At 43.3% G+C, this 23643-nt stretch overlaps 1 protein-coding gene across 1 annotated transcript in view; it reads left to right on the forward strand.

Moving 5' to 3' along the window:
- Window positions 1-23643, forward strand: part of LOC134401088 (cadherin-19-like) — an 89953-nt gene that overhangs the window by 16021 nt on the left and 50289 nt on the right. The window contains exons 2-3 of the mRNA XM_063129805.1: window positions 11627-11854; window positions 16192-16294. Of these exons, the coding sequence (XP_062985875.1) occupies window positions 11657-11854; window positions 16192-16294 (301 nt within the window). The 5' untranslated portion in view covers window positions 11627-11656. The remainder of the gene's footprint in view (window positions 1-11626; window positions 11855-16191; window positions 16295-23643) is intronic.

Consider the following 23643-nt stretch of genomic DNA (forward strand, 5'->3'; position numbering starts at 1 on the left):
CCCTGTGACCTGCTCTCATGCGATTTTAACATGTGAGTAGGTCCATCTGATCTGAGCCTCCCATGCGAAAGGGGCTACTGACATTAATATCCAGAAGCAAATCAACTAATTGAAATATGTCTGAGAAACAAATACAACTAATAGAAATATATTTGATGTAAAACAAAACAATTTCCAAGTCTAATAATTATAGCTCTGTCTTAATTAGCTTCCCTAAAAAACAAACAATCAAAGAACCAGTTACCAGCATGATATGGAAGAGGAATAAAAAATAATAAATAAATAAATGAATCTAATATGCATTTTTCTATCTCACTGTGCACAATACCCTTAATCTAGTCTAAGAAGCCAATGTTAGATTAGCTCTTCCTTCACACTGACTGCAAAAAATAAACACTGCATTTGAAAAGCAATCAAAAGGATAATTAATCAGCGCTATAGATGCAGTAATTGCTAGGTACTATGCTGGTGGATTTCACCATACAATATAGTGAGAATGCTTGGTACACAGTTCCAGATTTCCTAATTGATCTATTTTTTCTTCTAAGTATGTTGCAAAGAAAACCATCGTAACAAATGCATTAATGACGTGCTTTGATTTATGTTTGCGTCTACCCTTGGGTATTATTGAGATAATGAAGATGACATTTAAAGCATAAATATAAGCTTCCTAAATCATTTGCAGGTGTTGATAAATAATAGGGTTTTTTTTCTCCTCCCTGTAGTGGAACAGCTTTTTTAAAAAGGAAACCTAATGTTGTTCCAGTGAGACAAATTCTAGAAAATCTAAATCTGGGTACTGTTTCATTAGAGTACATGGGATTTCTTTCATAGGAGGCTGCCCTTTTCTACAATGGGAAATATTCTGCATATGGACAATCCTAATTTCATGTATGACATGTTTCCAAGTCAGATTTTTAGTTCACGTTCCCACCTGGTTGTCTCTGATATATTTGGCCTCAATTGAGTCCCTGGGCCTTGCTAGATGAGGCCTTAGCACGCTTTGAGACCCGGTTTCCCTGCTGTGCATCCAGATGACGCACAGGGGAATCCGGGCTCAAGGCGCACTGAAGCCTCCCTTAGCACGCCATAAGCGAAGTCGCTTATGGCACGCCTTTTCCGCAGCCCTGGCCTGAGGCCGGGGCTGCAGATCGTCTAGGAAGGTCTGTGGCTTTTTGCAGCTACTCGCTTACTCGCAAGTAGCTGGGAAAAGCCACGGACAGGGCACAGCGCTACGAGCGCTGTGCCCATCGGGCCAGAGGGATCCCGGGGGAGGGGAGATAGGGGGGCGGAGGGCGACACACGGGAGGGCGAGGGGGAGCGGAGGGCGACACACGGGAGGGCGAGGGGGCAGAGGGCGACACACGCAACTGCGACACGCAACGGCGAGGCGAGGGAGGGCGGAGGGCGACACAGGGGATGGCAGAGGGCGACGACGGGGACGGGGAGGGAGGGCGGATGGGGGGCTTAAATAAAAAAAACCCTTACCTTCTCCGGAGTCTTCGGGCCACACGTGGCCCCTTTTTTTAAAAAAAAAAAAAAAAAAATGGCCGACGCTACAGGGCTTCCGTAATTCCTGCGTGTCGGCCGTCTAGGAGGTTAGCGCACCGTCACCCCGCCTCCCTGCCGGCTTATCCGGCCGGGTCTAGCAAGGCCTCCTGTTTTCAATTCTACCCTTAAAGACCCAGGGCACATCTATACCAAGCAGGATATTCCACTATGAAAGCGGTATTTAAAAGGCAGGAGCCACACTGCTGCTTTATAGCGGTGTTGAAGTGCACTGACAACTGTTGGGGCCCTTTGACACATACCATATACCGCTTTCATACCGCTATATACTGCTTGGTGTGGCTCCTGCCTTTTATATACTGCTTTCATAGTGGAATATCCTGTTTGGTGTAGATGAGCCCCTAGTGTGGTACAGAGTGTTGGACTGAAAATACTACACAGAGAATTGGGAGACGCTGCTGAATGGGGTGAGCTGTAATATATGTTTGGGGACCTTGAGAGAAAGCTAAATTTAGCCCTTTTAGTGCTTCTGAGCACTATGCAGCAGTTTGCCACTGAATCACAGTGGCAAATCAATGATTTATTTATTTTATTTATATATTTAAAATAATAATCTTCCTCTATTCTGTGTTCATGCCCCCTAAATTCTAATTTACCAGAACCATTTCTAAAATGAATTCAGAATTGAAGGATGCACATTTCACTTCAACTTTTAGGTATTTCAACTCATTTGCATCTCTCCCCCCATCCCTATATTACTCATGCACACTGTGCATTGATAAAATACTGCAAAGAAAGAAATCTTAATGTGATTAGTGTATGACTGCACCAAAATTCTTTTTGTGTGTGTTTCACTGATGCATACATCTGTTCTTATTTAGGAAATGGTAAAACAGCATTGTAAAAGAATCTTCATACAACATATCTTACTAACAGAGTAAGGGCAGGGCTGCAAACCTAAACACACTTACTGGGGAAAGTCATTGTTGCATAGGATTCAGGATGGGGGAGGCCTTTCTCAGCCATAAAATCCTCACTCACCCATGAAGGTGCATGGTGAGATTTGTGCATATCTTTACACAAGGCAAACTTAAATAATGGAGTTTGGTACCACAAGGTGTAATGATAGCCACCACCTTGAATGGAGACACTGTGGTTTAGTGGCTATAGTGTTGGACTGGGAGTCGGGAGACCTGGGTTCTAGTCCCCATGCAACCATGGAAACCCACAGGGTGACTTTGGGCCAGTCACAGGCCTTAGCTAGACCTAAGGTTCATCCTGGAATTTCATTTTCATTTCATTTCATTTATTGCATTTTTATACCACCCAATAGCTGAAGCTCTCTGGGCGGTTTAAAAATATTAAAACTACAACAATATTTAACAACATAAAACTACAACATCACAATAATATTAAGAAATATACTAAATACAAGTGTACAGCAAAACAAACCAGATAAGATTTTTTAAAAAAGCTTTGTTAGAACAGCATTTCTCCCCCAGAAGCAGCACCTCCCAACCTTCAGCTCCAGCGTTGTTTTTAAATTCTCCAGGTTGGCGGGGGGGAGCAGGTGGAATAGCTTATCCTTGATGGTCTAGCACAGTGGTCCCCAACCTTTTTGGCTAGGGTGACCATATGACTGGATTTGTCTGGGTTTTTATGACAAATCTGGGAGTGGGAGGGGAAATCCGGATTTTTTTTTCCAAAGAGCAGCTCTAATGGGAATTAACAAAAATGCTTATAACTCCGTCATTTTTTAACATAAAAACATGAAACTTGGCATGATGGTAGCTCTTAGGATGGGCTTTAGTCATGCCAAATTTAAAACAGATCCGTTTATCCATGGATTTTTAAAGATTTTTTTAAAAATTGAGGTTTTAAAATTATTATTTTTAAAATAATAATTTTTAAAGATAAAGAGCTGAAAGTTGGCACCGTGATAGCTTATAGGTAGAGCTTTAGCCATACCAAATTTGAAACAGATCTGTTCATCCATTGATTGTTAGGAATTTTTTAAAATTTGAGGATTTTTTTAAAAAATGTTATTTTTAAAGATAAAGAAATGAAACTTGGCACTGTGATTGCTCTTAGCAAAGACTTTAGCTATGCCAAGTTTGAAACAGATCTGTTCATCCATTGAGTTTTAGGATTTTTTTTAAAGTTTGAGGTTTTAAAATTATTTTGTTTAAATGACATTTTTAAAGATAAAGGGCTGAAAGCTGGCACCATGATAGCTCTTAAGGAGAGATTTAGCCATGCCAAGTTTGAATCAGATCTGTTCATCCATTGTTTTTTTTAGGATTTTTTAAAAAGTTTAAAGTTTTAAAATTATTGTGTTTTAAAACTGCTGAAGCCATATCCTTCAAACTCAGGTTGTCAAACCTCCTCTTTGGGGTGTTGCACACTGAGCAGTTTCAGCCCTGTCATTAAGGGGATCTCTAGTCTTTAAGTAAGAAGTCTGGGCAAGCAGGGCACCTTTCCTGTTGTAGATTTGGTGTGCATTTGGGTACCTGGAGCTCAGCAGAGGCAAGGCATCCACAAATCAAAATGTGGGAAAGGAGAGATCAGTCAAAGCTGCCCACAGGGTAAAACAGAATGGTCCAGAGCCCTTTTTGTCAAATTTCTACATCATGGGCGATGAAGGGTTATCTTTTGAGAAAAACTCTCACAACCAACAGTAGGGTGCCAGTCGAGAGAGAGGCTCTCTTCTTTGCAGATGCCCTGTTGCTGCAAATGTTGGAACCTGGTATATCATTGCTTTGCTTCGCTACCACTTCCCTTCCACTTCCCTTTGTACACTTGTGAGCTAGGCTCTGACTGCACTGCTGGGATGCATACCAGAGAAAATAGATAGATTTGTGGCTTTGGTTGGCTGGCACATCTCTTAGAGACAGAGTTAGACTGAAGCCACAACTCAGAGATGGCTGTCGCTGAGCCCTGAGAGGCTGCTGTACCACACAGAGCCTTATTAAGAGTGTCTCAGAGCCTAGTTTTGGTGCAGGCAGAGGCGGCTGGTGGTGGAGTTTTTTTAAAAAACAAGAGTCACCAGATGCAACCAAGCCATAAGCTGTTGCCCTACCCCCAGCCACAGGGTACAAGTGCACAGCCTGGCTGGACCATTGGGAGACTTTGGCAGCGAAAGAGGGGGTGGGGGATTATTTGAGGCTGGAAATGTTGGCAGGCTGGCATAAGGCAGAGAGAGGCTGAAGGCAACCCAGATGCACCTGTAGCTTGGCCCTGAGGCTGGCTTGCCACGCAGAGTGTTTTAAGAGTGCATCAAAGTTGTGCAAGAGGAGAGGAGGTGGAGGTGGCTGGTGACAGAGGTTTTTAAAGTGTTGGGCAAAAGGCTGGATATGATGATGATGATGATGATGATGATGTAAGAGTCACCAGACCAAGCAATAACCTGCAATAAGCAATATCCCAAGCCACAAGTGTGCAGCCTAGCTGGACCATTGGGAGACTTCGGGGGTGGGGGGTGGGGAGAGAGAGATTGTTTGAGGCTGGAGGCTTTGGTTTGTCTGCAATGACTTAGAGTGAGAGACAACAGAGGCTGCACAGACAACCCAGAGACATCTATTATAACTTAACCCCATGGTGCTGTCATGAAACGCAGTGCATTAGGAAGAGGGTCTCAGAGTCACATGTTTGTGCAGGAAGTAGACAGGAGCTCTAAGTCTGGATGTGCAAAGTGGTTCCCACACACAAGCCTTGAGCAGCTAATATATATAAGTGAGAAGTGTGAATGGGCAAAGTAGTGTTCACTGCCACAACACCCACCCTAATGTTAGAGTAGAGAAACTTGTGACAATTATACACAAGCTTTTTTTAAAAAAATGAAATTTTAAAAAGCCAGCCATCCGGCTGGCCAGTAGCAAACCCTGTTAACAACAACAGCAGCTTGCAATGAGTGAAGATACAGTCAGAAAAGATATTTGAGGGAAGGGGAGAATGTAACACACAGAGTACAGCAAAAGCTTCAAAGTACAGCAAAACCTACAAAAGTAGGAGTGAATGAAGTTAATTTCAGATACATTGAATCTCTCACTTGTTCTTTATTTCAGTGATTTTAACATTAAGATGTTATGTAGAACAGATTTGTCTTAAATGTGTGCTGTAAAATCAGACATGTGACCAAGGCTATGTTCGGGTGGACATGCCCCCTTGGGGGGCGGCCATGTTGTCCTCCTTTTTGGTTTCCAAAATATGGTCACCCTATTTTTGGCACCAGGGACCGGTTTCGTGGAAGACAATTTTTCCACGGACCGGGGTGGGGGGGAGGTTTAAGGGGATGCCTTCATATAATCAACCCCCTTTAATATCTGGTTTTTGTATTAGAAACAGGAAGTGCAGCTAGATTCTCAATGATAATTGAAAAAAGTGTGTTTTTAAGATGAAAAATATCACAGGAAACATTTTTCATTTTGTTCAAATAAAAGAAAACAAGCAGCCAGGCCTCTGCTTGCTGTTGTTGCGCTAGCTGAGAAATGGGCAGGAACTACCTCGCGGTGGCCAGCCTGAACCTACCCCAAGATGGAGAAGAGCCGCGGAGAGAGCCACCCTTGGGGGGGTGGCACCAGGGGAGGAGGCTGGGTTTCTGTCTGCAAGCGGTGGCGGCAGCCAGGGTCGTGCCCGCCTTGTCCTCGAGAGGGAGGAGTGTAGCTGCGGCGGCAGCGTCCCCACCCCCGCACCCAGAAGCCGCTCTCCCACAGTGGCTCTAAGAGCGGCCCCAACTCCAGAGTCCTGGCTTCGCTTCGGCTGGGTGAGCGCCCAGCCGAAGCGAAGCCAGGACACAGGAGCGGGCAGGCGGCTTCGAAGTGGCACGCCAAGAAGTGGGTGGGTGAAAGCAGCTCACCTGCGCAGCCCAGTTCCTAACAGGCCACATACCGGTCTGTGGCCTGGGGGTTGGGGACCCCTGGTCTAGCATTTCTCCCCCAGAAGCAGCACTTCCCAAACTCCAGCATTGCTTTTAAAATCTCCAGGTGTGTGGGGGGAGGGGAGTAGGTGGAATAGCTCACCCTTGATGGCCTAGCATTTCTCCCCCAGAAGCAGGGGTCATCCCTTTTCATGTAAATGATGCACAGGGGATCCTGGGAGCAGGCAGGGATGACCCCGGGATGATCCCTTAGCTAAGGTCTAGCTAAGGCCACAGACTCTACGCCCAACCCACCTCACAGGGTTGTTGTTGTGAGGATAGAATGGAGAGGAGGAGAATTATGTACGCTGCCTTGGGTTCCTTGGAGGAAAAAAGGCGGGATATAAATGCAATAAAATAAATAAATAAATAAAAATAAATAAATGGTTTTAAAGGGAGAGTAGACAAATTCTTGGATAATGTCAATGACTATTTGTCATGATGGTGATATATTATCTCCTGTATCAAAGGTGCTATTGCACTCATAGCCTATAGGCATCTGGTCACTGTGGAAAAAGAATACTGGACTAGTTAAGTCTTTGGTCTGATCCAGCAGGGCCTAGGCCTAATAATTCCTTCTCAGCCTAACTGACTTCACAGGGATGTATGAGAAATTTGTTTCACTTCAATTTTTTTTTTTTACCAGGATTTACCCAGTTCCCACTTTCCAGACTGATTTGAATGCAATCTGTGCTTGAAGTCCATACATTTCTCAGCTTGCAGTATGATTTGTGGACCTGAAAAAAATAAATGCATTCAACAACATGTGTACATTTGAAAAATGTGCATGAAAATGTGTAATTTGGGGGGGGGGAGAGAGAGAGCTTTAATTAATGTTGGAAGAATGCATACATTTTAAAGCTGTGCACAACTGACATCTACACTTAGGAAAGTGCATTAAAAAAGAAGTTCAATGTCTGTTATGAACATGAGATGAAATGAACTTCATGGTGGAAACTGGAAAACTTTGATGAACTTAGGTTTTGCTGATTCACAAATCCATAGATTTTTGTCAAGATAAATTGGGGTGGGCTGTGATGGAAAATCATATCTGTATCTTGAATTCCTTGGAGGAAAGGTGGATATAATTAAAAATAGAATAGGGAATATTTCCCATACTGCTACTTACCTGTGAGGGTACATGCAGAGGCTTGCTTGCACTGTTAGATTGCTTTTATGTGTGCAGTGTTTTCTACTTGCACATCATCCATGTCGACACAGTGAAAAGGTGCAAATGAGTTGAAGGAACTGAAAGCTAAAGAAAAATGTGCATGAGCAGCACTCTGTAGAACATTTGGAAATACAAACAGAACAGTGGCAGAATTCTAATGCCTCCCATTCTAATAATGACTGGGTAATTTGGAGCTCAAAAATCAGAAGCATTCCTAACAGCCTTTGGCTGAGATTTTGGAGGCAGCACCCAGGTATCTAATTGACAATCCTGGACTAGCTCTGGCACTGGTCTGACCAAGGCCATTGCTAGACCATGGATTAACCCAGGCTGACACCGGGGCTCACCCCTGTGCATCCAGATGACGCACAGGGGATCCCGGGGTCAGCCCGGGCTAAACCTTCCCTTGGCCCGGGAAAACCGGCACCGGTTGTGGCCCGGTATTTCTGCAGCCTTGGGCTGAGCCCGGGGCTGTGGAAGGTCCAGCCGGTTCCGCAGCTTTTCCCAGCTACACGGCTTACTCATGAGTAGCCGGGAGAAGCCACGCACGGGGCACAGCACTCCATAGGAGCGCTGTGCCCATCGGGCTGGGGGGGGGAGGGATTGTTGGGGGGGAGATGGGGGCTGGGGGTGGGGAAGAGCGAACCCAGCGAGGGAGATGGGAAGGAAGTGCAGAGCCAGGGTGGGGAGATCGTGGCTGGGGATGGCGGAGGGGGCATTGGACATGGCGGGCGGGTGATCAAGCATGTGGGTGATCAGGCAGGCATGGTGGGCGGGGAGGCGATTGGGCAGGGGGGGCATTGGACATGGCAGACGGGGGGGAAGGAGAACGGGGCCAGAGCGGGGAGATCACGGATGGGGGAAGGAGAACGGGGCCAGGGTGGGGAGATCACGGACAGGGGGCAAGGAGAATTTTTTTTTAAAATAAAAACCCACTTACCTTTCCTGGCTCCTGCGCTACTGCTGCCGCTTTAAAACTAAAACAAAATGGCGGCCGTGACGGCTCTCCTCCAGAGATCGTCGCAGCTCGCATGTGAATAAGGGCAAGATCTCACGTTATTCATAATGTGAGGTCTCCTCTCCTCTCCCCCGGATTTTCCACCAGGTCTAGCAAGGCCCCAAGTTCAGCTGTTCCTTATGTTTATCACTGAGCCAACTGACTTAGGCCTAATCTACACCAAACAGGATATTGCACTATGAAAGTGGTATGAAAACACTGTATAAAAGGCAGGAGCCTCACCAAGCAGGATGTAGCAGGATGAAAGCGGTATATGGTATTTGTCAATCGTCCCCAACAGTTGTCAGTGCACTTCAATACCGCTATAAAGCAGTAGTGTGGCTCCTGCCTTTTATATACCGCTTTCATAGTGCAATATCCTGCTGGGTGTAAATCAGGCCTCATATCCTAGTTATAGCATTTATGTGTTCCAGCACTGGTAACTGTCTGCTGAGCCTTCTGGAATGCTTACATTAGAGGGTTAATGTCATGCTCTCTATGCTTATTAAGCTGATACATGTATTTATAGCATGTGTCATCCAAGTGTAGTAAGAAGCTTCCTTTCAAAATGTTCCTTCCCATGCAGTACAAGAACACACTTGAAATTGATTGTGCAAAAGAATTGTTGTCAAAAACAGATGATTAAATTTTCAGGTAATTTCTTTCTCTCCGCCTAGGGACACACAGGCTGGACACATGCCTTCTGGGCTAAGGAAATTAGTGAAGTGGCTGCAAATGATACCTTGAGTGCTGGTTATTAGTCATGTCAGATCACACTTCTTCCTTTCATAGGATGAAATTCAAATCTTCATGGATTCCGTGTCAATTTGAACCATGCAGGTGGTGTCTGATACAAATAATTCAGGACAAACTGAGAGCAAGCATGTTTACCTGCATGGGCACTAGAAATATTTCTGTAATGAATTGTGGAGCTCTAAACGTCTGCCACTGCTTGATTTAACTGTACCTCTTAATAAACTGTAATGAATGGGTGTCCAGGCATCATGAAATATTTTTTTGACCTCATTGACTATAGCAAGCATTACTTCATCATTTGAAGCTTTGCCGCAAATACAGTTTTATTAACCTTGTCTATAAAGAAAGCACTCAAAGCAAATGCTGATTGTGTACACCTTCTGAAAATGCTTGGGTCACCCAATGCGTACTTTGTACCACCAATTTATTGTGCATATGTTTTAACATGAACTTGTGGGCTGCATTTTCTTTTTGTCAGTTGAACTGACAGCAGGAAAGGTGATAAAGGCTTTTGTTTTTTTAAGTGGGGAGGCAGGAACTGGATCATTTAATAGTGAACTCTACATGCTAGTCTTTTCCTTTTAAATCATTTAGTTCCTGTACAATTTTAGAATTTTAGCAATCTGAACCAATCAGAAGTTGCCTTTGCAGGGGAATGGCCATAGATGGCACAGGAGAGGTGTGGCACAGGAGAGATGCCACTGGATGGCACAGGAGACTTTTTGCTGCTCCTGTTTCTTCATTTGCTGCACACTCCAAATACAAATGCTTCAAAATGCTGCCTATATGCTCCCTATAATTGGTTCAGATGGCTGCTACTCAAAACCTAGGGTTTAAAAGTTCTGAATTAAAATGGTGCAGCATAGGACCTGCATCTTCAGGGTCATCTGGCCAGCTGCCTGCTGTCTGCAATGCTCCCTTTCCCCGGTGGGGCTGGCTGAGTGAAGAGATGGGGAGAGGAGAAACAGTGATTGCTGCCACAGTAGCAGTAGTCTGGTCCTGGCGGCACCTGTGGCAGGAGCAGGGCTGGACCCCTTCACTGCCCCCTCGGCAGCTGCTCACTCATGCCAACCTCTGACACTGGACCTGGACACACATCTAGAGGTGCCTGTGAAAACGGGCTACTCTGTTTTCTTCATTCATGGAAATTCATGTGCAGGGTAGTTGCTAATGTCGAAGAGAATGCCGTGGTGACATTTTTATTCCTGCAGACATAGACTGAGTGTGTGTATAGCTTGGAGGAGGGTATTTGGGCTCTGCTTCAGACCTCAACATGTCTTGTGCCAGCACTTCACACACTTGGACATTAACATCATGGCTGAGTCAGGACTTCATGTGTATATTTTTAAATGTGGCTCACCCTAGTTCTGTGATACTCCCATCTCTTTGAATGAAGGTAGAGGGTCATGGAAATCAGGGGGCTGCCTTGATGGTGCTGGTTTGCCCCTGTTTTATGGGGATGGCGGTGGTTGTTATTCCTGACACAGGAGGCAGCATGAGCTTTCCAGCAGTCATTCGACTCACCAAGCCCACCCCCTCCCCCTTGCCTAGCATCCGGCGACCAATGGAAGAATGCCCTCTGCCCAGGAATGCCTCCAGCACAGCGCCAGAGTGAGAACAGATGGTCGAAAGCCATTCTGATCTCAGTCCAGCAGGAAAAGTTGGTGTAAGTCCTCAACTTTTCTGCTGTACGTCTTTGTTTCTTTGCCCTATGGTGGCAGCGAATCGGTGGCTATATCATATAACCAACACAGCGCCAATTCACAGCCACTGCAGGGCAAAGATTCCATTTAGACAGCTCCCATTTGAATCATACATATGGGCAGCCTTCTCAGGCATTTGTTTTTAGGTTATATAATTTGTGCTCACGCCACTTAGAACAAGTATCTGTTTCATAATTACTGGAATCATCAAATGTTGTTTGCTCACTCCTTAGGAACTTAGAGCTCCAAATGAATGTTGATTAATCTAAAATGAGACCATGGTTCTAGTAAAAATTATTGCTAGGCTTTCACAATAGAAATCACCAAGTTTGAGTTGTATGATGAATTAACTGAAAGATTCTGTGTTAGATGTGCCTGTGAGGGGTTTATACATTTCATATACAGTATATAGCTTGACTGTATGCCTTTTGCATTTGTAATAAAAATGTAGCTTTATTCCATTTCTTTTCTTCTAAGAACAGAAGGAATTTCTAATGGTGAAAATTGAGTCTTCAATTTGACATAGAATCAATATTTGTGCTGCTTTGTAAGAGTTACTTTTTGTCTTCCTGCAGATGCATATTGATTGAAAAGGAAATTTCAGCATGCACGCTTATAAATGGCTCTCTCTTGCTCTGACCCTGTCTCAGTTTGGGCCATCTTTTCCCTGTATGCACAACTGTAACACTGAAGACTTGAAGCAATCATTTGTAAGACCTCGGAGAATGAAACCTGGTGGCGTTCGGAGCTTGCTGTTTGTGCGGGAGGAACTCATGTTAACACATCCTTTGAAATCAGTCCAGGTACAGAAACTCTTCTGTGGGAGGTTTAGCTGTGAACTGAGGTGTTGATTAGTATCTGCCTGCTTCGCAGAGCTTTCCTTTAACCTGGCCTTGTGCGAGAACAATGTCGCTGGAGTCCAGCAACTTTCTTGAAAGGACATGTATAAGAATACATGTTGACACAAGAACATGCTGTTAGCATAAGCACTATATTTGTCCTTACTTCCTGTAATATAGGGGTGTGGGGCAAATCACAGCCTCCTATTGGTTCCAATCTGGCCTTCTGGGATTCCCCGGGTTCCAGGGCTTTAATCTACAAAGGATCATTTGGTGGGGGCTATCTGCACACAGGGAAAGCCCTGCAGTGGCTGTGGATCTGTGCCTGTAAGTTAGACGATGCAGGTGCAGCATCACAGCTACTGCAGGGCTTCCCCGCAATGCTCCTATTTGAAAAAGTCAGGGATTCACCCTGACTTTTTCAAAAGGAATGATGTCAACACAGCACTTCTGCCATGTAATGTTGCTCCATGGCAAATCCAGGGCCAACCCAGGGGCAGAGCGTGGTGGAAGTTGACCAGCAATTGGTTGCCTTCCACCAGGAAGAGGGCGGGAGCACCTCCGGGATCTGGGTGGCCACCCAGAAACACTGTGCCACCCCTCAGCATTGGTATTACCTGACGCCATGGTGGGAAAGGAAGAGTGTGGGGTTGAGGAGGGAGGCGTTGTCAACTCGGCACTGTGAAGTCAGGCCCCTGGTTTCCTGTCTTTTGTGTAGGTTTTTCCATATTCTCAAAGGTTGAAATAGCTCTCTGTGGTATCACCAACCACGGTGAAGCTATCAACAACCTCTGTTACACTGACGCCGGCCTCTTCCTTTTAAGAGGGAACTTTAAATCAGTGTGTGTGTGTGTGTGTGTGTGTGTGTGTGTGTGTCGCAAACCTTCAGCAACAAATAAGACCAAGAAAGGTGTTTTAAAATAAGAAAACAATATTGAAAATTTGATTTATAAAGAAAGAGATATTTTAATACAACATATGTTTCATGGTGTTAAAATAAATGTACCTCCCCCTGTTAAGGGACAACAACAACACCTCCCAGGGAAAACTAACCATCCCCCCAAATTCTTCCCCTCCGAAAGCCAGTTCTTATCTACCTCACAAGGAAAACCTAGTGACAGTTATACTCTCTCTCACTCTGAACTGAAAAAGAAACAGCCAATCAGACAACACCATTAAAACAGCCCAAGATTCTAACCCCTCCTTTCCATCAACTTACCATTGCCTGTACTAGAAAGGATTTGCTAAAGCAAATCAAGCCCTCAACTAAACACGCACGTGCACATGCACACACACACACACACACACACACACACACACGTGTGTGTGTGTCTATACAAACAACAAAATAAGATACCACTTCGTTACACTTTTCTAAGTGAGGAGGAGGAGGAGGAAGAATTTCATTTCTATACTGCCCAATAGCTGAAGCTGTCTGGGTGGTTTACAACAATTCATCAGATAACAAAATACAGCATAGAATACAGCATAAAAAGATAAATGTACAAAATTTAAAATAAAGTACTGCATCCCTACTAGAACATTTTTTATTCTAGCAGTTCTAGTACAAAAACAAAACAGTTCTAGCGCGACAGTGCAGATTCAGGTTTCATTTAGACCCCAGGCTTGGTCTCTACATAAAAGCATCCTTGAAGGCTGTCAGTATCTGATTGATACTAAAATAGTTGTAGAGAAGCCACTGGCCTGGTTCAGACAACACGCTAAACCATGCTGCTTAAACACAAAATGGTTAACGGAATGCATTGACAATGAATTCCCTTAACCATTTTGTGGTGAAGCAGCATGGTTTAGTGTGTTGTCTGAACCAGGCCACTCTCTGTTTAACCTCTTTCCTGTATTTTTCTGGGCCCCTGAAGGATCTTACAAAGTCTGTATTTCAGTTGCATATGGTTTGGAGTATCCGAGGCAGGATCTACACTACTTTAAAACGGTTTATAACAGTAGTGACAACTGTTGGGGTCCAGAACATGCTCCATATACAGTTTTTAAAGTCCTTTCAAAGTGTCTTATCCTGCTTGGTGTAGATCTGGTCCAAGTCACAGGGGTGGGGTAACTGCAGAATGGGAATGTAGGTATTTCTGGACCTTTATCATTGCTGCTGTGCTGGAGAACCCATCCTACAATTAAAAATAATACTAAGCAGTGTATTGCTGAAAAGCCTTTGAAAACCCTTTCTGTCTTCCAAAGTAAAAGAAAGAGCTCATTTATCAACATCTGACAATTTGGCTAGGTTTTTTGTTTTTGTTTTTTGGGCAGGAATTTTGCATCAGAGTAAACATACCAAGCAACAATGCATGAGTTTACCAACCCCATTTAGCCGGATATTCTATTACGTTAACTAGGGGCTGATTTACCCCTCATTAATTTTTAATGAAGCGGATTAATACTAAATCCCTTTACCAGTCAGAAAGCTCTGGGAACCCACACGGTTCATTACATTAATGTGGCTTTGGCACAATAAGCAATTATTTTTCACCCTGCTTAAAATATACACTGCCTGATAATTTTCTTAATGATTCTTCTCTCTTCTTTGGCATTGCTCTTATTTAGTTCCTTTAAAAAAAAAGAAAAAAAAGTAACAAAATGAAAACAAAAAAGTTAAGCCAAAGCCCTTTTTAATCTCTAGATCTTGCATCCTTTCCTGTAAGGCAACTTTTGAGTTGAACGAATGGCAAAAAGTTTAACCACTAATTAACTAGCACTAAAAATTTAATTGGGCCCAAAGGGTGAAGTGCTCAAAATTCATTAATTACTTTTCACAGCCTTTCGAAGCAACTATTCTGGAAGTATGATGTCTCATTTCAAAAGGAGCAAATAGAGGATCACTTTGTATTTTGTGTATATATTGCACACCCTTTTGAAAGATAGGTCACAATAACAGATCCAGCTTTTTTGAGGGTTTGTTTTTTTAAAACCATCAGTGTTATGGGAAAACAAGTGTGGGTTTTTAAATTGCAGAAGGCAAATAATATGATCATGAGACAGAGATCCTATCTTTCTTTATACGAGAGGTTGTTCACCCGCAGAAGAATCACTGCGCCTTCTTCTTTTATCATCATTTCTGCTTTTATAAGCTGCTTCTGAAACTCATCCCAAAACAAGAACCTAAGAAGAGCCTTACTCGATCTGGCCCATCTAGCCTGACATCCTGTGTCTCACAACTACCAACATGATGTCACTGGCAGGAAGCACACAGCTGGGTCGAAGTCCAAGCATCAATGGGGTGGGCGAGGCAAGAGAAGGATACGCTTTGCTGGCATCTAGAGCAGCTTGGCCCAGGTTGTAGCCCCACTACCATGCAGGGAAAAACAAACTAAATTGCAGATACTGTGTAAGCGTTTACAGAAACGTAATTCCCTGAATCTGTATACCCATTGTCCAGTTCCCATGTGATTTGCTGGAGTGAGTCAGAAGTGGTGTAAGAGCAGAACAAGCAGTTGCTGGCCCAGTTGCCATTAAATTTGGGCTAGATCGACACTAGTGTTGTTATTTTATCTGTACAGAAGTGGATTGATAACTGTTGGGGCATATTACACATTCTGCTTTTCTAGCTTTATTTCCCACTTTTTATTCTGTATTATGCAAAATGCCATAAGAGATCTCATTGTGTGTGTTATGAGGTATAAATGTGCCAGAGGGATAGTGTCACTATGAAGGGATCATGATGATATGACATGAGGTGTAGATCTGGCAGGACTTGTAGTTTGAGAGACAAAGAGATTTGAGCTTCCAAATTTGGCATGTACTTTTTGTAAAATTAGCATCAGAGTACCTTGTGTACAAGGACTCATGATATTGTATGCAAACCATTTGTATTTGATCTGCTCTATTATTATCATTGTTGTTGTTGTTGTTGTTGTTGTTGTTATTTGTATCCTGCCTTTTGCCCAATACTGGGTCTCATATCACTGGCTGCTGAAGTTGTCCCTTTCAATGGAGCCATGCAGAAGAGAATGATCTCCTATTGTGATCTAGAAAGTGATAACTTACAGATCCAGTACGTGTCATTCTAATCTACTGGCAAGAATTATGTGGTAATTATCAAATTCTGCAATTGCTACTTTCTGTTATGGAGAGAAAATTCTGCCCCCTAAAATATTTGTGCAGACAGCCAAAATGCCATTTCCTTTACAATTGGAATGAAATTTTATAATCTCATTTAATATAAATCTGTACCTAAAAACATTGCTAAGTATATGAGACAACATCAATCAAACACTTTGAGGTTTGCTTGTTTGAATACTATCTGGAAACCAACTTGTTACTCATAATTCCTCCAGGCAAAGACCACTGCAGAAAAGGAAGATAGCTCTCTGTCTGATAGTGCGCCACAGTTCTTGGATGGGCCTTATGAAGCCACTGTTCCCGAAATGTCTGCAGAAGGTACTGTGTGTTGTACTTTCCGCTTCTGTTGATGCTGTGTTTGTGTTTATCAAATAACTTACCACCTCCAGGGCCCACTTGAGAGAACTGAAAATGACTGAGGCCCACCAGGCATTTATGCTGAATTTGGCATAACCAGCTGGCAACTGCAGATATCATTTTATATCTAATCCCTGTTTGAAAAATGCTAAATTCTTTGCCTTAATTTCCTTGAAGCAGGGAGTTCCATAATTAAGCTTTCCTCAAGTTAAGTACAGACAAGGGCTCTGGAGGTACCATTTTTCAGCCTCCCCATTTTGGGAAGAATTTGCAAATCCCAAGGCTCAAAGTATGAGTACTTAGGCTTGTGGGTTAGTTATTTTTCTAATAGTCTCACTAGTTGCCTTCTGGGAAATGAGTGTTTTGTGAGTGGCCATACTCACCATGGAAGCCATTTTATGAATAATAAGCAGGCTCCTCCATGGCAACCATTTTTTGTGAGGGCCCATGACACTTTGTGCTCACTGACCAAAAGGTTAGGGACCCCTGTTCTAAGTAGGGAAAATGGTTTATTTTATATATTTTTCTCCCCACCCCACCCCATGCCTCTCAGCCTTCCTACTCATCTCCTGTCATTTCTTCTCTCCTTCTCCTTTCACACAATTCAACCCTAACCCTAATCCCAACTGCCAGTTTCTTTCAGCCCTTCCTCCTGCTGCTTTTACATTCACTTCCTCTGTAACAGTTTCCCTTTCTTGTCCCCTTCCTCTTTATTCACAGCTGTTGTTGTTATTGCTGAAACATTCACCTTGCTACCTAACCAACTCCTGTTACATGGTGACATGATGGCACAGCTCAGTTTACAGCACTGTCTGGGCTGGGACCCACCTGAAAGTTGGCTGAGACCCATGGGTGGGTTCTGACTCACAGTTTGAGAAAAGTAAAGCATAGCTACTAGAGTGCACTTTTTAAAATATTGAGAATTGAAAAGACTCTGGGCTTTAAACTTGTGTCCATTGAGTTCAATGGGATAGTCTTATGTCAGTGTTTCCAGAGTCACCATATTTTCCACTTCTCCTTCCTAAAACACCTGCTTCTCCGAATTGCTTTTAATACTATAGGAACACAGGAAGCTGGCATATCCTAGGTCACTCCATTTGTTGATCTAGCCCAATCATCTCTACTCTTAATGGCTCTTCAGGGACTCAGGTCTTTACCATCACTGAACCTTTAGTTGGAAATGCCAGGGTTTGACTCTGGGCTTCTTGCAAGCTAAACATGGGCTCTACCACAGCCTTCTACTACAACCAGGTGCCCTCCAGATGTCTTGGACTACAACTTTCACTATTCCCAGATAGCATACCCATTGCCCAGGCTGGCTGGAAATGATGGAAGTTGTTGTCTAACACATCCGAAAGGGAATCTATGGTCCCTCCCCAATCTTATACGCCTTTTTGTCTCTGTTCATTTTTCTTTTGACCATTCAACTTTGATTACAAATTGAAGAAGGGGGCATTTCTATGACATGGGCAGAATACTAAATACACACTGCAGAAATGACCCTGTGCAGAAATGCCCCCAGAGGGTCTTTAAAATGAAAATCTGCTTGGTTACATGCTTAAAAATTCAAAATCTTTTCAATTTTGAACTCTTTGAATTTGGTCAGAGTGGGCATGATTGAATTAGGCTGGGCAAATTATAGATCCTCATCTAAACATGTCTCGTGTCTATCCTAACATAATTTTCACAGTCTAGAGACTGACACTCAGCTGTGAAGGTTGTCGTGGCAACTAAAGCGAGCCCACTCTAAACGACTTGTTCCAGAGCAGTCCAACATGAAAAAAAAAAAAAAAGTAGTGAGAACCTGCTGGCAGGTTGGCCAAGAGTTGCAGCTGCTCTTGTTTGTGTTTCTACCTGTCTGGTTTGCTACCTCTGGCCTGCTTCAGTGGATTCAGCCTCTGGCTTGGTTTTCATTCTCTAGCTATCTACTTTAAACTGGCTTGCTTCTTAGGATCTGAACTTTGTTTGCCTATATCTTCCAAAAGCATCTGAGAAGCTCTCCCCTCCCTCCTCTTTTTTTAAAAAAAATAGTTTTAAGTTGGGAATTATTTGGGCAGTGTTCTTATTTGTTCAGATAACATGCTTAGCCATGGTGATTAAGCACCTTGAGCTAAACATTATGGCTTAGTGTGTCATGTGAACCATTCCTAACCATGGTGGTTTTAAACACACTCAATAACCATTTGCTGCAAAAGGATTAGCAGCCTAACCATGGCTTAACATGTTGTCTGAACAGGCACAACCTTGTTCTTTCTCTCCCACCTACCCTTTTGCCTTTATATCCCCCCATCCCTCAAACTCTGGCCTCAGTATTTCCATCTTAGCTCTTTAGCTCATTGTTTCTCCTACTTCTAGTCTCTATACTTGCTATTTCTCTACCCCTTTGCCTTGTTGTTTTTCCCTCCCTCTTAGCCTCTGTCTTTGCTATTTCTCTCCTTACCTCTTTATATTGCTGCTTTCCCCCCTCCCCGCCTCTAGCCTCACCATTTCTCCACACACACACACACACCTCTGTAGCTCACTTTTGACTAGCTAGGCCCCACAGCAGTGTCTTAAATTCCTAAATGTGCCCACAGGTCCAAAAAGCTTGGTAACACCTGGCCTAGATCATATCCCTCCCATGTCTTGTGGGTTCTCTGAGCCCATGAGCCCATGAGGAGCATAGATCATTTCTGTTCCTGAAAATAGCCGAATCTAGGCTGAACTACAAGAAAAACAAAGGCTTCATTCCTAGTGTGTATTTAAATTCTCACCCAGATGCTATGGCACATGCACACGGTCTCTTCCAGGCTTCTTCATATTCTATAGTCTCTTCAGTACTATATTTAGCCCCAAGTGAGGTGTAAGCATCAATATATGTATTGACATGAATACACATTAGTTAGCATGGTTTCTTAGTGTCTTCTCAACCTCCCCCTGATATTTGCTACACTAAAGGAAAACGTAACAGCAAATGGCCTCTTTAGCAAATACAAGGCTACATTCCTCCCTCCGGCATTTAGTATTTTGAATAAAGTGCAATCCATGTAGCTTAAATGTCTGCAGACACAATGGATCCCTAAAAATGGCATTAATGGAATATAGTGATCATACTCAGCATTTCAGCAGATTTGAAGCCTGATTTAAAACTTTTTCCATGTGATTGTTGTGTAAATTTCATTGTATTATTCATACAGTTTAATTCTCGCTATTTTCCAGTACTAGTCAATCCCCAAACATCTTTTATTTATTACATATTTATCCCATACTTCTTCTAAGGAGATATCTATATCTATATATCTCCACATTTATCCTTACAACTATTCTAGGAGATAAATTATGCTGAGAAATAGTGACTGTTCCAAGGTCACCCAGTGTGCGCATACTGCAATCCAGGTTAAATTATGAAGCCCAATAGACACACGTGAAAACTCTTTTACTGAGCTGCATTTTTTTTTATTTTTTTTTTACACACACACAAATAAATTCCTCAGTTCTACACATTTGAGTTTCTTTGGAAGCTATGAGAAGTAGTGTCTGGAAGCTAATGTGAGGAACACATTCTATGCCATCGTTGGCTTATCTCTGCCAACAATTTGAAATTATTCTTTTCCCATATTGCCGGGATTTTCCTGAACGACATTATGATGAGGCCTAAAGCCAAAGATGTGGTTGGTTATCATCATGCAGATTTAAGAATCCATTGTTTTCAGATTAGCTCAGGTGAGTGAAAGCATCTCTCAGGGGTGCAGAACCCCTCTCTACCCTAGGGCTGAAACCCATTTCAGAGAAGCTCTTGGTTTGGGGCTGTATTGCAGTGGATGGAAGGGCCAACACACACACACACACACACACACACACACACACACACACACACACATGACAGCATAAGTAGGAGGCATTGCAACCTTTTATAAACGGGAAAAAACTGGGAAACCGTTAAACAACCAGTGGTTGGGGAAAGGAAGGTGGTGCCAGGGGAAGGGGACATGGTCTTCTAGGGATGCTCAGGAGGGATAAATTGGGACAATTGGGGCATGGGGCATGTCTACACCAGCCATTAAATCTGGGCTGTTCTCTTGTGTGTCCTGTGCATTTCTGGGCAAGCAGGGATGGCCACAGGCTTTCCGCAGGATATTGGGAACCATGAAAAAAACCCAATGTTTCCCATAGTCCCAGGAGCATCCCACAGACTGAGGGCAGTGTGGCTGCTGCTCCTGTCTCTTCCTTTCCTCCCCACAAGTAGTGGGTCTCTGAAAAGAGGCACAAAGCTGTATGCAGAGCCCATGGGGTGTGGGGAGTGGGTTCAGGTTTTGTTTGTTTTTTAAACTCACTTTTCAGTGGAGCGCAATTGCGCTCTCTCTCCCCTGTTATTAAAAAAATGGCAGCCACAATGTCCCTCTTTCCTTCTGAGATGTCATGTGGCCATCAAGATGCTGAGGGAGGATCATGGAAGTAGGCAAATCTGTGATCCTCTCCCTCCCCCTCCCTCCCTCAGGTGTAGACATGCCCTTGGAGAGGCGAGATTCGGCTCCCAGCTCGTAAGTTCTGCATCCCTGACATATGTAAATAGCACTCCAGTTTGTGTGCCATAAGTCCAATGTGATATTTTTCAGTGTTTCATGGGCATTTCAGATAACCTACATCCCTGAATCCACTTCACTAAAGCATAGAATAGCAAGTACTACTTCAGTAGGGATATGGTCCCAGTGAACTTTCCAGAAGCATAACCAGATACATTTTTCTCCGTCTTCCATATTGCTACAACTCTGAGTCATCCCATGAAGTTGATTGGTAGGAGATTCAGGACAAATAAAAGGAAGTGCTTCTTCACAGAGCACAGATTTAAATTATGGAATTCACTAGAATCATAGAGTAGCAGAGTTGGAAGGGACCTATAAGGCCATCAAGTCCAACCCCTTGCTCAATGCAGGAATCCACCCTAAAGCATCCCTGACAGATGGTTGTCCAGCTGCCTCTTGCATGCCTCTAGTGTGGGAGAGCCCACAACCTCCCTAGGTAACTGATTCCATTGTAACTACTGAAATATGTAGTGAAATATGTACTACTGAAATATGTAGTGGTATGTACTTTTAAAGCCAATTTGGATGGCTTTAAAAAGGGGTTGGATAAATTCTGGAGGCGAAGGCTATCAATGGCTACTAGTCCTGATGGCTATGTGCTACTTCTAGTATCTGAAGCAGTAAGCCTATATATACCAGTTGCTCTGCAACTGGACAGGAGGGGATTCTTGCACCCATGTCCTGCTTGTAAGTTCTTGGTCGACAGCTAGATGGCCACTGGGTGAAAAGAACACTAGACTAGATGAACCATTGATTTTAGCCAGCATTGCTCTTCTTATGTTCTTATATTTAAGACTGTATGCTGCTATCTTAAGCATACAAATAGGATTCCATATAACTAACGCAAGCTGTTAGTTTAGGAAGTTACTTTTGATGTCTTCAAAACAGCCATCTTCCCTATCAACATATTTACAGATAATGTGATAGCTTTATATCAGCAACTAAAAGTCCGCCGGGAGCTGCTGACTAATTTATCAGTGAAACACTTACTAGCAGAATGTCTTGGGATAAGTTGAGATAATGTGATTCTATGACAGCAAGCTATGGAAAGTGGCTGTAGGTCTTGCTTCCCTCAAGAGGGAGGTCGATTTATATTTATATTTAGAAGTTAGGTAAGAAATGAGTTAGACATAAACATTGCATATATATATAAACAGTGTGCTGTAGAATTTTTGTTCTTCGTGGGTATAATCTCTCTGAAGGCCCTTGGGGATGGTGTCAGATTTAGATCTAGGACACGGCTGACTTCCAACCAGAGACAAAATTGTCTTCTGTAGATGGATTGTACTTTCTGTTCTTCAGTGGAAATGCTCATTACAGACCTCAAGGATATAAAAAGCTATCAGAATCCTGTTGTGTGTCTCGGATGCATTGCTTGTTTTGACTTTCTTTCTTTTAAGCTGCACTACAGGCATTAAATTAGGGATTGATACAGTACTCTTGCTTCGGTTTTTCATATGGAGTCCTTTATTACCACCATTTCAAGCTATAGGCAGTGAAAAATTAAGAGAGCACCTCACATGCATACATATGGTTGCAAAAACAGAAGCTGTAAAAGACTGGCAAACAACAGTGCAGGAATTTTTAAAAAAGGCAAGAAATATATTTAAAAACATACACATGACCTTAATTTGTCTAGGCAAATGAATGGAAGAATACTAACAGCATAAAACTTTACTGGAATATTTCATAAATAACAGCATCTGCTTTGTCCCTGTTTATATCAGTAATGGATTATTTCAATCTGCAAAAACATTTCTGAAGCGTACAACAAAAGTTCATTATTTTTTAAAAATGAAAGTTTGCTAGGGTTCGAGCTAGGCCTGTGCACTCGGGGCTGAACCCTGAATCTGAGCTGAAGTGGGCCAATTTGGACCACTTCAGCCCAAATCCAGAGTGGTACTGGATCATCCCAAGGCATCCAAAGTGGATCAGAATGGGTCCAAAAGCTTTGGGGTTACTCGGGATGATCTGGGGTGGTGGTGAGCCCCAGCCCCACCTGCTGTGAGGCAAACAGGAGTCCATTGGACTCCCCAATCAACCCTCTCTCTTTCTCCCCTCCCTCCTCACTCACCACTAGAATGGGGGACTTATTTTAGCCATGCATTCTTGATTAGAGCCACCATTTTAAAAGGAGATGGGGGCTCTGTAGTTTTCTTTGATCTATGATCACAAACTATGGCAGCCATAAAGAGCCATTTGCAACTTTAGATTACAGAGCCCCCCATCTTCATGTAAAATGGCAGCTCTAATTGAGGATGTGCAGCTAAGGTAAATACCATGGATGATGAAGATAATGGTTCTGGGGGCAAACAGGGAGGGGAGGAGTCCAGTGGACTCCAGGGTAGCCTCACCCAGCTTACCTCCTTGCTTCCAAACCAAATCCGAACCTGGTTGGCTCAGTCCTGAAGCACCCCAAGTCAAATTGGGACCAATTCAGAGCTCCCAAATCAACCTCCAAGGTGACTTGAGGGACAGCCCTAGTTCAAGCCCTCTACTGAAACCCAAGAAATCCTAGATGTGTGGGGACTGGCTGCAATTTTTAAAAGATCTATGGGAAAAGCATTATGTATACATTCAAATTCACTCTTCCTTGGGGGCTTGTATCCAATAGTGTCATTTTGTCAGTAGAATGGAAACCACTGGTAGAACAGACTTCCTCTCCTTCCATCAGCCACCCTGGTGTGCTCTTGCCCACTCCTAGATATTGTGAAGAGACATGAGAGGTGTAGAATAAGTAGAAGGCCC

Source organism: Elgaria multicarinata, chromosome 7, assembly GCF_023053635.1.
Source record: "Elgaria multicarinata webbii isolate HBS135686 ecotype San Diego chromosome 7, rElgMul1.1.pri, whole genome shotgun sequence".
Classification (NCBI taxonomy): Eukaryota; Metazoa; Chordata; class Lepidosauria; order Squamata; family Anguidae; genus Elgaria; species Elgaria multicarinata.